Consider the following 16,096-nt stretch of genomic DNA (forward strand, 5'->3'; position numbering starts at 1 on the left):
TCTGTAAACAGCGACCGCCATGAATTATCACCAATTAGTTCACCTTGATCTGAGCAAGTCCCATCTTAACCCAGCCAGGGATCATTACGCATTCATGTCTCATTACTCAGAGCCCGCCATTCAGGACGACCGTGACATCACAGCTGCGTTCCCATTCCGCGCCAGGAGATATATTGGTTGTGACAAGTGAACATGTGCTATATTGTGGAGGATTAATGTGTCATAATCACCATAAATGAGCTAATTTGACCAATTTGTAGCGCTGTCCTCCTGTCCCCGATCCGGCTTTCAATCACTCTCTGGCGTTAGTGCAGCTGTCCTCGCGTTCCCATGGCGGCTTTCAATCACTCGCTGGCATTAGTGCAGCTAAGTGATTGTCAGGTGCTAGCTCGCGTGCTTTCATTAGCCTGCCACTTGGGTGTGAGGTGTGCCTGGTGCCGTCTTTGTAACCTATGGTAATTGTGAATGATTCAGCGGGGGGCATAAAAGGGAACTGGTATCTGGTGAGTGATCACACTGGCAGGGTTAGTCTCAATTAATTTGCCTCTGATCGTTCTTTGCGACCGCCAGTGACCACTAGTGACACGTCATGGGCCCCCATTGCCTTCTCTGTGAGACATCCATCATGGCTATTGGATATAGACCAGTGGGTCTAAAGGCAGTTAGGCTAATCAAGCCCATGTTAGCAGCTTGAGTGTGATGTGTAACAGTTTAGAGTCATGGACATGGACACAACTGGACGTCATGTATTCCTATCTATGGAGCATAATGTAACATGGAGAGACAGCTGGTCTGCTCCGTCCTACCTCATTCCATCATTTCATTTTCCAACATTTTTATGAGTAACACATAACTCTTGCCTATGTTTATATATGTTTACGTTATGTAGCCAGAGTAACACATAACTCTTGCCTATGTTTATATATGTTTACGTTATGTAGCCAGAGTAACACATAACTCTTGCCTATGTTTATATATATTTATGTTATGTAGCTAGAGTAACACATAACTCTTGCCTATGTTTATATATATTTATGTTATGTAGCCAGAGTAACACATAACTCTTGTCTATGTTTGTATATATTTATGTTATGTAGCCAGAGTAACACATAACTCTTGACTATGTTTATACTGTATATGTATGTTATGTAGCCAGAGTAACGCATAACTCTTGCCTATGTTTATATATATTTATGTTATGTAGCCAGAGTAACACATAACTCTTGCCTATGTTTATGTATATTTATGTTATGTAGCCAGAGTAACACATAACTCTTGCCTATGTTTATGTATATTTATGTTATGTAGCCAGAGTAACACATAACTCTTGCCTATGTTTATGTATATTTATGTTATGTAGCCAGAGTAACACATAACTCTTGCCTATGTTTATGTATATTTATGTTATGTAGCCAGAGTAACACATAACTCTTGCCTATGTTTATGTATATTTATGTTATGTAGCCAGAGTAACACATAACTCTTGCCTATGTTTATGTATATTTATGTTATGTAGCCAGAGTAACACATAACTCTTGCCTATGTTTATGTATATTTATGTTATGTAGCCAGAGTAACACATAACTCTTGCCTATGTTTATGTATATTTATGTTATGTAGCCAGAGTAACGCATAACTCTTGCCCATGTTTATGTTATGTAGCCAGAGTAACACATAACTCTTGCCTATGTTTATATATATTTATGTTATGTAGCCAGAGTAACACATAACTCTTGACTATGTTTATACTGTATATGTATGTTATGTAGCCAGAGTAACGCATAACTCTTGCCTATGTTTATATATATTTATGTTATGTAGCCAGAGTAACACATAACTCCTGCCTATGTTTATATATATTTATGTTATGTAGCCAGAGTAACACATAACTCCTGCCTATGTTTATATATGTTTACGTTATGTAGCCAGAGTAACACATAACTCTTGCCTATGTTTATATATATTTATGTTATGTAGCCAGAGTAACACATAACTCTTGCCTATGTTTATATATATTTATGTTATGTAGCCAGAGTAACACATAACTCTTGTCTATGTTTATATATGTTTACGTTATGTAGCCAGAGTAACACATAACTCTTGCCTATGTTTATATATGTTTACGTTATGTAGCCAGAGTAACACATAACTCTTGCCTATGTTTATATATATTTATGTTATGTAGCTAGAGTAACACATAACTCTTGCCTATGTTTATATATATTTATGTTATGTAGCTAGAGTAACACATAACTCTTGCCTATGTTTATATATATTTATGTTATGTAGCTAGAGTAACACATAACTCTTGCCTATGTTTATATATGTTTACGTTATGTAGCCAGAGTAACACATAACTCTTGCCTATGTTTATATATGTTTACGTTATGTAGCCAGAGTAATTATAACTCTTGCCTATGTTTATATATATTTATGTTATGTAGCTAGAGTAACACATAACTCTTGCCTATATTTATATATATTTATGTTATGTACGTAGCTAGAGTAACACATAACTCTTGTCTATGTTTATATATATTTATGTTATGTAGCTAGAGTAACACATAACTCTTGTCTATGTTTATATATATTTATGTTATGTAGCCAGAGTAACACATAACTCTTGTCTATGTTTATATATATTTATGTTATGTAGCTAGAGTAACACATAACTCTTGTCTATGTTTATATATATTTATGTTATGTAGCCAGAGTAACACATAACTCTTGTCTATGTTTATATATATTTATGTTATGTAGCCAGAGTAACACATAACTCTTGTCTATGTTTATATATATTTATGTTATGTAGCTAGAGTAACACATAACTCTTGTCTATGTTTATATATATTTATGTTATGTAGCCAGAGTAACACATAACTCTTGTCTATGTTTATATATATTTATGTTATGTAGCCAGAGTAACACATAACTCTTGCCTATATTTATATATATTTATGTTATGTAGCTAGAGTAACACATAACTCTTGTCTATGTTTATATATATTTATGTTATGTAGCCAGAGTAACACATAACTCTTGTCTATGTTTATATATATTTATGTTATGTAGCCAGAGTAACACATAACTCTGGCCTATGTTTGCCCTTGAATGTAATAATGGCATTATCTCAGATCATTTTCTTCCATATCCCTGCTCAGTGTGTCTGTGTGTTTTCTAATAAAAAAGAAAATACTCTTTTATGTGCAAAGCTTAAAAAGCATTTTCTCACCCCACATTTCGGTAAAGCCGCCTTCACCACACTAAAAGTGAAAACAAAAACTCACATAGTCTTACTTTATAACTCAGGGAAATCTCCGGAGAACATGTTCAAATAAGCCTTGCTTGTTGTCTGTGTCGTGTGCCTCAGGTATGGACGGCTCCAGGGACGTGGCTCTGTACTCGGGCCTGGGGGCCGGCATCATGGCCGTGGCCATCCTGGTGGTGGCCGTCATGCTGTACCGGAAGAACCAGAGCGAGTGCGGCGTGGACGTCATCGACTCCTCGGCGCTCACCGGGGGATTCCAGTCGTTCAACTTTAAGACCACCAGGCAAGGTGAGAGAGAGAGAGAGAGAGACCACCAGACAAGGTGAGAGAGAGAGAGAGAGAGAGAGAGAGAGGGCCAGTAGTGCGCCCGAGGCCAGAAGGCATCAAGGACCCTGCAGACAGGGCCATGCAGCCCTGGTGATTGATGGCATGTGTTTGCATTGAGCAGTGTGAGTGCTTCTGTTTAGGATTTACACCCCATAACCAGTGAGAGGACCTATCCTTCTGTTTGGACAGACCCGCTCCTCTGTTATTGTGAAGCTGGAGAGAATCAATCTCTTCATAGACACTGGCTCTCCCTGCCCCCCTCCTCCCTGTGGAACACACATTTGACTGTCAGGCAGCCAATCTCCTCCATCAGCTTGCACTGACTAAAGCCACTGATGGAAACATGTGAGGGGCATCAATGGAACAGTGAACATCAATTCCATGTTTGTTGTGCACAGCAGTAACTTCTGTCAGTTGAGGCGTGCGGGGCTGTGGGCTGTCCCGGGCAGCCTTGCTGCAGCATTCATATCATTGCCACTGACACTTCTGGGTTTAGCACAAGTGATAGCCATCGCGGCGACGGCCGATCCATCCTCGTCCGCCTCGTTGACACCGCTGCGGAAAGGGGGGAAGGGGGACGAGGGGCGTGTGTCCACCGGCTCCTCCAAGGCCCCACATCATGCATCTGGAGGGGGGGGGGGGGGGGGGGGGGGGGGGGGGGGGGGGGGATGATTGAGGGGTTGAGATGAGCTGGGTCTCCGTCCGGCAGGTCATCAATCCTATTTAAATAGGCCAGCTCTCTCCCCACAGCCCGCCTGCTGTGCCCTCCGCTGGCCACAATCACTCCCTTCCCATTCGTCGGAATGGGAAATATATGTTATATTTATATAATAACATAAATATAACTCTCTTTATATTAACCCATTCTTGTTACCATCCTTTTCATAAATAATAGCATAAATAATAGCAGGGGGTGAAACCTTTACATGTGCGCCTTTAAATGTGTGTGTAATTGCAAATCAGTTAATCAATCAATAGCTTTCCTCGCCTACATAATTGCCAGGTGGGAAAAAAGCCCTTAAATACTTAAAGGGGGACTGACCCCCCCCCCCCAGATTTCTTGCAGATTTGAAAACTCTGCAGGCAAGATGGCCACCTATACTTGATTCTTTAGCTGGCAGAATTCCTCCCCCATAAACTAACATAACTTGGCCAATAAGTATGTAACATACAAAATAATACAACCGGTAATGTCTTAATTTGATGTAGAATGCAGAGGACATGGAACTGTTTAGTTAAACTTGCATTCCAGGAATATTGCTCTAAAGATAACGTAAATGGCTCGAGACTGTTTCGTCCTGGAACCCACTCGCTTTGTGCCAGAAGACAATCGATTGGGGGTGGAACACGCCAGGATTGGCCAACGCCAACGCCAGTGCCCAGAACTGTCAAATCAAATCATCGACAGAGACGCTATGGCCCGCCTCCCAGTATTTTCAGTGGATCCGAGATAGATATCATAGAAAACGTTATGAATATAGCCACGTTATAAACAACAAACTAACGCTGGTGATCCGTATGGAAACAGTGTTACTCGAAATGGTTAAAAGTTATATCAATTTGGTCATTCAGTCGCGTTTTACTGCCATGTAACATAACTAACTAGCGGCTAATATTAGCCACAGTAGGCGATTACCCAGGGATGCATTGCTCTTAAAGGGCTCACGCCGCGTGAACTGCAGTAATCACATGGGGGGAAAAAAACAATTTTTCACAAATACCACCGTGACGTCACGATGTACCAAATCTCCCATTCATTTGAGGGCACAAAAAAAGCAGGTTTGAACCCATAGAGGGAACTTATGCTGCTGAAAATGATACAAATGGTACAATGGTAACAGTTTGGTCTCAAATGTGGAAATTTTGACCAGAAATCTTCACACACCACCCCCAAAGTCATATTGGTTAAAAGCGGAAAAAAAGTGTTTTGGGGGGTAAGTTACACTTAGAAGCTCCCTAAATGCTTTGGGATAGCTCCGTGCTACAGGAGCCGGCGTAAGGCGGGCGAGTGAGCGAGCCTTTGGACCTGACCCTGTCTCTCCACATGACTTCTTCTTCTGACTGATTTTTAATCAGAGGCCCAATTCCAAAGCGATCCCTCAAGGTATTCAACCTGAGGTCCATTTCATTAACTTCTCTCATCTCGCCACTGCCGTTCCATTTCGTGGTCCCCGTTCTTAAAGATGCACACTCAAGCGATAATCAGATTATTCTCCACTCAACTGGAGGGCAGAGGTGTGTGTGTGTGTGTGTGTGTGTGTGTGTGTGTGTGTGTGTGTGTGTGTGTGTGTGTGTGTGTGTGTGTGTGTGTGTGTGTGTGTGTGTGCGTGCAGAGGTGTGGGGGCGGGGGGGGGGATTTCAGTAGTGATCGAATGTCAGCTCGGAGGGGCCGATGTCCGCCGGGTTGCAGTTTCGGCCAAATGCACACAAGGTGGAATATCCATAGAGTCCCCTGTGGTTTTGCTGTCAGTATCAAATCGCTCATGAATGAAAATGCACGTTGATAGAATCCATTTTGATATGGCACCTTAGCTTGGGAGCAATTATCTGAAAATGTTACTCCCCATTATCTACTCCTGCTTTCTGATGAGGCAACGCATTCTGCTAAGGAAGTCTCACATAACAGGGTTGATCCTCGCTAACGACCCTGTGTCCTGTTGAAGTGTCCTTGAGCAAGACACTGAACACCTACCTGCTCGCTCACTGTATGCCACTGTTGGATAAGAACAGCAGCTAAATTCCACTAGCAAGAGAGACGACACAAGTTGAGTTTTTGAAGAACAAGTCGAAAAGGAAGACGCACACACACGCACGCACACACACGAAAATGCTCATCACATCCCAGTAATTAACGATTCCCCTAAAAATAAAACAAATTAACGATTCACCTAAAAATAAAACAACATTAGCCGCTTCGTGCCCCCTCGCCAGGCAACAGCTGGGCAGCAAGGACTCTGTGACTTCACCGTTATCTTGGCATGGCGAGTCCGGGGGCACCACATGTCAGAGTCTGCCAGATGGAAGTGGCGCTTCCCTCTCAGTTGGTTTGGCAGCGGTGTCGGTTCTAATGGCCACAGATGAATACCCCTCCACCCACTGTGGTCTGCTGGGTCAACACTGAGACTCCTCCACCCACTGTGGTCTGCTGGGTCCACACTGAGAGCTGAAGGCCTCCCCTCATAGCGCTTTCAGACAGACACGGTTCTGGTTCTGGCTCTGGCTCCATTCTGGAGTCTCAGTACCTTGGTGCTTTCTGGCGAACCAGCCCATGTTCACACCAGTTTAAGCGGAACCAAAGTGGGAGGACATTATTCGGTAGTCCTTCTTTAGTTTATTTTAATTTTTTTAAGTTTATTAATTATTTGGTCTGGCGTTCGAGTGAACCCAGCCATGGCCATCTCTTCTGCAAGTTCGGCATATGACTTGTTCTTTCTTGTACTGCTTTCTAGCTTTTCTTGAGATTCGGTAGATGCCCAAATCGCCACTAAACATTTGGTTTCCTCAGCAGACCACTGCAAATTATTTTTCTCTGTGTTGTCACTGCCTTCTTCTCCTTCCTGCTCATTTTCACAGTCTAGAATGAGACACGCCCACTGATGATGTCACGGTTCCCTAGGAAAACCAACTATTTTTTGGTTCCGCTGAGAACCAACTTTTCAGGTTCCGAACCAATTATTTTTTCGGTCTGAACGCGCCGGCCAGTTCAGATTAGGGTTCTGGAACTGGAACCGGCACGGAGCCCTGCCGGTGTGAAAGCCCTATCAGTCACCTAGACCCTGTCCCTCTCACCCGTCCTTAGAGGAGCTGACTCCAGCAGATGGATTATGGAGATCAAGCTGTGTGCGCTCGCTAATTAAATCCAACATGCTGACCATGGCTCTGAGCCCTGGACCTTCTGCCCAGGTTGTGCTCCCTCACCTCACTGGTCACTTGCCCGGACATGCTGCTTTAATTGGTGCTGAGCTGGACTTTTAGTGTGAGGGACCCAGTGATGGGTTTCTTAAGCCCTATCGCACAGGATGAATATGACCTATATCAAGAGATCGTTGGTGATTTTAATCCCAAACTATCTTCCTCCTGTCATCAAAAATCAAGACAGTAGCAGAATCTATAGGGGAAGGTTTTGAGTGCATTTTTCTCTTTTGCTTTGCTAAATCAGTGGGTGATCAATTGTAACATCTTGACCTTATACACCAGTGATTTCGGCAAACTTGAGTAAACTGTGCGAATGTGGTTCATAAAATGTCGAGGTTGGGGTGTAATTCATTAATCACATGAAGTCGCCACACTATACTAGTGTAGTCCCTTGTGAATAGGACTTTAGATGACCGTCCGGTCGTGTGTCTCTTCGTGTCTGTAGGCAACCCGCTGCTCCTCAACTCGTCGATGCAGCCGGACATGACGGTGGGACGGACCTACAGCACGCCCCTCTGCTTCCAGGACGCGGCCGACAAAGAGCTCTTTGACCCTCTGCCCGACATCAAGGTGAAAGTCCAGAGCTCCTTCATGGTTTCTCTGGGCGTGGCCGAGCGAGCCGAGTTCCACGCCAAAGCCCCTCCGGAGACCTTCCCCCGGGGCCTGGGCCGCGACTGCTGCAGCACCGTGAAGGGCTCCTTCACCAAGGAGCAGCTGATGACCACGGCCACGTTCGGCCACCCTGGAGGGCGCCTGGTGGTGCCAAACACAGGTGAGTTTCACGGCACGTGTTCACACTAGTCCACATTTTGTCTAGAAAACCCCGTGTTGTGTCCATAATGAAAAGCAGGTCACGCCAGGCGCACTGAGTTCCCATAACAAGAGGCTGCATTATCAGCAGGAAACTGTTTTTTTCGATTTTCGATTTGCATCAAAATCTGTTGGCATGCCTGGTGGAAAAAATCGGGATAATAGCGTTCCTAATAATAGCGCGAGCATTCTGCAAAATTAGCATAAAGGGGCAAGTTGAGTTGCGGCTCCGGTTATTCAGTTATTGAAACGAGCTTGCCCCCAGAGGTTGATTTTTTTTTATGATTGCCAGATTAACTGTTAGGTACAATGCACACAGCCAACGTGTAACAATTACTACCAATTTTCCTCCCGGTAAATTCCTCTATTTTCATTGTGCTTTGACTAAAATAACTGATCCAAATCAATTGCTTTAAACACTGTTCAGTGTAAAAGAAAAAAGTGTGGAAATAAAAATAATGGAACACTTAAGATAGTAAGGAAAGTAGGAGGCTACTTAATGCATTGTGCTTAGCTTAAAGGTCGCTTAATTAGAGTATAACTTGATTAAGTTGCAGCATGTGCTTTGAATTCAGCGGAAAGTTGTTCTTCCCACGTCGCCGCTCTTAAACTTCATTAACACCAATCTTCAACTGGTGGAAGCTGTTGCTAGGATCTGCCGGCGCTGTTGCCAAGGCAGGTAGCTGTTTGTTATTCCTCTGCATCCTCGGCGGCTCTCTCAGGCAAACAGGGGGTCAAGCAGTCATCGCGGCCCGCCAACACAGAGGGAGCGATTGGAGGAGTTTTGCGTGGACCGCCGCCGTTGTCGCGGGGTCAGCGGTCCGCACCAACAGCGGTACAAAAGACCTCACACAATTTTACAGTTCAAAGAACCACTTTTGGTGTGTCCTTTGAAATTTGGGGTTTTTGTATTTTGCACCAATTCCATCACAGAGCTGCACAGTCTCGCATTGCATCTTTCTTTCCCCCCTAACGTCACATGGTGCCAACAGAGCCGCCATCGGAATCTCATGTGTATTGAATGAAAGCAGTTGGAATGCACAGTTTGGAGGTGGCAGAGTTATCACGAAATATTCACTTTCCATAGACCTGCCAAAAACCTCTGTGTCTCTCTGTCATCTCCCTCTGCTCTTGTGCACCTTTTAAAGCAGTGCTTATACAATATACTCTCTGCTCTTCACTTTCCACTCACATAGTGGATGAAGAGTGTCACTGTCAGCCACCAGTGTTCTGGTTTCACATAGTGGATGAAGAGTGTCACTGCCAGCCACCAGTGTTCTGGTTTCACATAGTGGATGAAGAGTGTCACTGTCAGCCACCAGTGTTCTGGTTTCACATAGTGGATGAAGAGTGTCACTGTCAGCCAACAGTGTTCTGGTTTCACATAGTGGATGAAGAGTGTCACTGCCAGCCAACAGTGTTCTGGTTTCACATAGTGGATGAAGAGTGTCACTGCCAGCCAACAGTGTTCTGGTTTCACATAGTGGATGAAGAGTGTCACTGTCAGCCACCAGTGTTCTGGTTTCACATAGTGGATGAAGAGTGTCACTGCCAGCCAACAGTGTTCTGGTTTCACATAGTGGATGAAGAGTGTCACTGTCAGCCAACAGTGTTCTGGTTTCACATAGTGGATGAAGAGTGTCACTGCCAGCCACCAGTGTTCTGGTTTCACATAGTGGATGAAGAGTGTCACTGCCAGCCAACAGTGTTCTGGTTTCACATAGTGGATGAAGAGTGTCACTGCCAGCCAACAGTGTTCTGGTTTCACATAGTGGATGAAGAGTGTCACTGTCAGCCAACAGTGTTCTGGTTTCACATAGTGGATGAAGAGTGTCACTGCCAGCCAACAGTGTTCTGGTTTCACATAGTGGATGAAGAGTGTCACTGTCAGCCACCAGTGTTCTGGTTTCACATAGTGGATGAAGAGTGTCACTGCCAGCCAACAGTGTTGGGCAGCAGTGTTCTGGTGACACACTGCAGAAATCTCCACTTCCTTCTTGAAAGATGTTACATGAGCAAAAGTTTAGTGAATATTTATCCGGAGAACAAAATAAAAAAGATTGTTTCGAATCTAATGGATTGTTAGCTAAATTCAAACCGAATATGCGACTTATTAAATATATATCTCAATGTCCAAACCAGTGGATTAGATAGATTGTATCCAATTTTGTTTGACGTACAATTTTCCCCAGTTGTACATCAAAGGCTAAAACTACTTTCTAACGTTAATCAACTCATTAATGGCATTTTTACGGTTTCTTTGATATGATCGCACAATTGAATCAAGGAGAAGTAATTTTATAAATAGGACTTCTATAATAAATAGGACCTTGGTTTTTGCCCTATGCCACAGGTGGGCAACTGGCGGCATGTGGGCCGCATGCGGCCCCCGACCTCACTCAGTGTGGCCCCTGGGTCAATTTCCACCTTTTTTCTTTACAAGGTGGACGTTTTTGGTTAGGTTTAACCCACCAAAATCTGTGTTTTTATTTTACTGTACATCCCAGAACATGGCGCTAATGGCGTTAGCTTTATCCATCCACATACTGTTTAACGTCATTTGAGGTCATGCTATTGTAACAAACTATATCCAGGATGCACATTGCACATGCAACATTACTAATCTGATTAATATGACATATTTGCGTGTACCCCATCAAATTGCTGTAGCGGGCTGTTTTAAAGCTACAGCAAAGCTTCTGGTGTCATCTGAATGTAAGAATTAGTCAAATTTGAATATGAAACATATAAATGTTGTTATAATAAACTTTGATTACCAGTCCTTTCCATCAATTAGGAGTGATGGTGTTACAGTAGGCTACTGGTGGAAGTGCACGGTCGCAATCTGGCCCTCATCAAAGTTGCCCATCCCTGCCCTATGCTGTCAGGCTGTTGGAGTTGTTGACATATTTGTGTGTGTTTTCCAGGGGTCAGCCTGCTGGTGCCTCACGGTGCGGTGGCTGAAGATATGTCCTGGGAGATGTACATGGTGATCAATCAGGGAGAGCCAAGGTGAGGCCAGAGTTTACCCAAATATCATCTGTCTGTCAGTCTGGCCCTGTCTCATCATCTATCTCCTCTGACTTCCTATGTCCTCACTGTCCCCTTTCCTCTAGTTTCTTCCTTCAATTATTCATATTCTCCATTACATTTCATTAGAGCGGCAGTATTTAGTCTCGCAAGCCGATAGGTTCTCCACACACTTCATAGGACTTTCACGTCTAAAGTCTCGATTTCCTTGTTAGCGCTACTGAAGCAGATTAGAAAGTTACAAGTTTAACGCCATATTTTTGACGTCTTCATTACCACAGAATTAGATTCAAGCTAATTAATGTCAAAGAAATGTGTTTATGGTCTGAGTTTAGTGTTAATGAACCTGTGCCTATATGTTTTATGATACATAGGCGGTTCTCTTTTTTGCAAGTATAAAGTTGAATGTGTTATGATATATCCATAAAATGAGGGATCTCTGTGTGTACTGTACTGTATGTATGTGAGTGTGTGTGAAAAGAAAATATGTCAAGAACCGTTCTTCCGATCGACTTCACACTTGGAGGACGTTCAGTGTCATTTTTGCTGCAATTCAGACACGTTCAATATTACTAAACAGAAATGGCACCTAAAGAAGTCGGTCAGGGAAGTGAGTTGCATTTGAAGACTTCGGGGATTTCACGAAAAGGGTTCTTAGTTGTATTCTTTAATTGTATTACGATCTGTATTTTCTCACTGAAGTAAAATAAGTGTTTCGAAGTGTACTATAATAGATAAGTGTACTTCCTACTCACAGAATTTACGATGTAGGCAGCAAATCGTCTTTTGGCAGTGCTGTTGAATTGTATTGTGCATGATGTGCAAACTGTGATTTACCTTTTGCAAATCTTTACAAGCAATATATTTATATGTATCACGTTGGCTCCCTTCATCTCCTTTTATTGCTTCTTACCCTGCCAGCTATGGGGTCTCTCTTATCCCACTGGTTTATCTACCATACTCACCTTTGAAATACTGCAATATATTTTAGGGCTAAACCTGACTGTGTTTGGTTTCGGCCACAGTGGTTATTATTATTATTATTATTATTAATAATAATAATGTTATTATTATTAATGTTATTATTGTTATTGTTATTATTATTATTATTGTTACTACTACTATTATTATTATTATTATTATTATTATTATTATTATTATTATTAAAATGTTTATTTTATTTTTTCCATGGCTCTGTATGAGAAGAAAATGTGTTTCTCCTGCTCTCTATGGGAGTCCTCTAGGTCAGAGGTTCTCAATTGTTTTTCAGCCAAAGACCCCTTACAAGAGAGAAAATATAATGGGGACCCCCTCATTCTGATTTGTGATTTTGGGCTAAGCTTAATTGTTTCCATGGTAACGTGCTTGACTTTTAAATTGATAGGTTTGTTAGATTAGAATGTAATCCATGAACCATTTTAGATTTAAAGCATACAATATTTCCGTTGAACTTTTTTGCAACAACAAAAAAGTTGTTATTTTTATTTTCCTGAAAACTTTCCGCGGACCCGCTGGCAAAGTGCCACGGATTTGAGAATCACTGCTCTAGGTGGCACCGCAGTATGTCTCCTGCTCTCTATGGGAGTCCTCTAGGTGGCACCGCAGCATGTCTCCTGCTCTCTATGGGAGTCCTCTAGGTGGCACCGCAGCATGTCTCCTGCTCTCTATGGGAGTCCTCTAGGTGTCACGATATGGGTGTCCGGGCTTTGATCTCCTAGCCGCTGTGGAGAAAGTCAAGCAGTCATGCATAGAGGCCTTGTTTGGGAGGAGGGGGGGGGGCGTCAAACCTCCAATCTCTCTCTTGTCCCCGCAACTCTGCAGAGAGTCAATATGTAGTTATACACTCTGTGTGTTGTCAACAGCGAGGCGCTCGGGGAGAGGGTCACGACCTAGGCTGCTTGTTTCAGCGGTGATGATATATACATCTCAGCAGTATACGCATTATGCATTCTGATCACGGCTAGGTAATGACCCTACTATGGACCATCTCTGGGGGAGATTGCTTGCCCTTCCCTTGCGGAGAGCCACAAGGGTTTCCAGCTTCTTCTGAAATGTCACTGTTTATTCACGACGATCAGCATGAACTAAGTGACAGAAGAAAGAGACCCCCCGAAAATGCAGCCATTATGGTTGGAAAATGACAGTCTTAACAGGGCTGCAGTGTCTGTGACACGCCACTGAACCATGTCCCCGGAAATGGCACCTAAAGAAGTCGGTTTTGCTTGTCAGGGAAGTGTGTTGCATTTGAGGACTTAGCGGATTTCACAAAAATGGTTCTTAGGTTTTAACTGGATTACGATCTGTATTTTCTCACTGAAGTGTTTTGCACATCAGCGGTACTTCCTACTCACAGGATTTACGATGTAGGCAGCAAATCGTCTTTTGGCAGTGTTGTTGAATTGTATTGTGCATGATGTGCAAGCTGTGATTTACCTTTTGTAAATCTTTACAAGCAAGCCTCGAGTTTATATGTATCACATTGGCTCCCTTCATCTCCTTTTATAGCTTCTTACCCTGCCAGCTATGGGGTCTCCCTTATCCCACTGGTTCATCTACCATACTCACCTTTGAAATACTGCAATATATTTTAGTGCTAAACCTGACTGTGTTTGCTTTAGGCCACAGTGGTTATTATTATTATCATTATTATTACTACTATTATTACTACTACTACTATTATCTATTATATTATTTATTATATATTTTTATTATTACCTTTATTATTATTATTATTATTATTATTATTATTATTAGTATTATTATTATTATTACCTTTATTATTATTCTCATTTTTATTTTATTTTGTCCATGCTCTATATGAGTGAAAATGTGTTTTACTGTAGACAGCCATTTCTCCCTGTGGTCTGTTGTGCTTATCATCTCGCCAGCTGTCAATCACTGTCTCTATCCTGGCAGGCCAGAGTACCTGCAGAGAACTGTATTCTTTATTCTATTCTTTTCCCTATCCAACCCACTTCTCCACACCCTGATAGATTCCTATTAAAGCTTACTTTTAAGATGTGTTTGAAGTTTGTTTTTTTCAAAGGCTGATCTAATTCTTCTGGAGGCTGGATTTTGCTTAGGTCAGACATATTTTCCTTTGCCTCCAAGGTTTTACGAGCGCTTTGTGTTGTAACATAAATCCTTCGACCTATTGAGGCAGAAACAGCTCTGTGCTGGTAGGGAATGAGCTTTTCAGGATGAAACCGGAGTTTCAATATTTTACTTTATGAAAGAGGCGTGGACAAACATTTCAGAAATAATAGCTTATTTGTTGTTGTCTTGATGCCTCCTGCTCGGTTTGATTTGAAAAGTCGGTAGCGCACATAGCCGATGCTCATGCTTCTTCTCACAAAGCGAATGGAGGAATGAGTTTTGGAGTTTGAAGGCTCATATGATTCATCTCATATGTGGTTTGTCAGCACAGGTGAAACAGTGCGTTAGATGTGACATGATGCCTCAGCCTCTGGTCAGAGTCAAAGCTGGCCACAGTGACTGGCCGGGCTGCATGGATAACTTTGCCGATTTTCAACCTGCTCTGTATATCTGTAATATAAGCAGATGGACAGTGTTTACCTGCTGACCTGCATGGGTCGTTATAACGCTCGTTAAGGCTCTCCATACGATTCTCTGTGGACGTGCGCACGCAGAAAAAAACAAAAAAAACAATCTGTAGTTGCAAATTGAAATTTCGCATAAAAACAGGTGGATGGAAAGAAACTCAACTATTGTTCATGATTCCGGTCCAGAGCGCACAAATGCATGATCCTGCTCAGGTGACATTAAGCTGTCAAACTCGGCTTCAACTTGATCTAAGATGTTTGATTGCTCTATTGCTCTATAGTCGATTTATCCACTGTCGATGGTGGTGCAGAATTGTTGAATGCGGGGATCGCAGGAAATGTCTCTATAATCCATGAACAGATAGAGCATGACCTGCTTATGATTCTATAATCCAGAAAGAGATAGAGCATGACCTGCTTATGATTCTATAATCCAGAAAGAGATAGAGAATGACCTGCTTATGATTCTATAATCCAGAAAGAGATAGAGAATGACCTGCTTATGATTCTATAATCCAGAAAGAGATAGAGAATGACCTGCTTATGATTCTATAATCCAGAAAGAGATAGAGAATGACCTGCTTATGATTCTATAATCCAGAAAGAGATAGAGAATGACCTGCTTATGATTCTATAATCCAGAAAGAGATAGAGAATGACCTGCTTATGATTCTATAATCCAGAAAGAGATAGAGAATGACCTGCTTATGATTCTATAATCCAGAAAGAGATAGATAATGACCTGCTTATGATTCTATAATCCAGAAAGAGATAGAGAATGACCTGCTTATGATTCTATAATCCAGAAAGAGATAGAGAATGACCTGCTTATGATTCTATAATCCAGAAAGAGATAGAGAATGACCTGCTTATGATTCTATAATCCAGAAAGAGATAGATAATGACCTGCTTATGATTCTATAATCCAGAAAGAGATAGAGAATGACCTGCTTATGATAGAGTTACAGGCCTCCGTGATAACTAGAGGGAATGGAAAATGATCAGAGTGGGTCTGAAATAGAAGTGACTCAGAGTATGCCAGAGAGAATACCAGATTTATCTGATACATTTGATGGAATAGAGCTCGTGGCAATGTCTCCTACTACTATGTGTTACATGTCCCCCTCAGATCAAGAGATGTTGTCCGTGGAACAGCTCCAGCAGTCGGGTGATCAGGGTCAGG

At 42.4% G+C, this 16,096-nt stretch overlaps 1 protein-coding gene across 1 annotated transcript in view; it reads left to right on the plus strand.

Moving 5' to 3' along the window:
* LOC310784414 (netrin receptor UNC5D-like) overlaps positions 1-16,096 on the plus strand; it is a gene marked incomplete at both ends in the record, with an annotated part of 230,136 nt that overhangs the window by 180,929 nt on the left and 33,111 nt on the right. The window contains 3 exons of the mRNA XM_083645417.1: positions 3,371-3,556; positions 7,956-8,282; positions 11,248-11,332. Of these exons, the coding sequence (XP_083501543.1) occupies positions 3,371-3,556; positions 7,956-8,282; positions 11,248-11,332 (598 nt within the window). The remainder of the gene's footprint in view (positions 1-3,370; positions 3,557-7,955; positions 8,283-11,247; positions 11,333-16,096) is intronic.

This window comes from Poromitra crassiceps, assembly GCF_964638095.1.
Source record: "Poromitra crassiceps genome assembly, chromosome: 10".
Lineage (NCBI taxonomy): Eukaryota > Metazoa > Chordata > Actinopteri > Beryciformes > Melamphaidae > Poromitra > Poromitra crassiceps.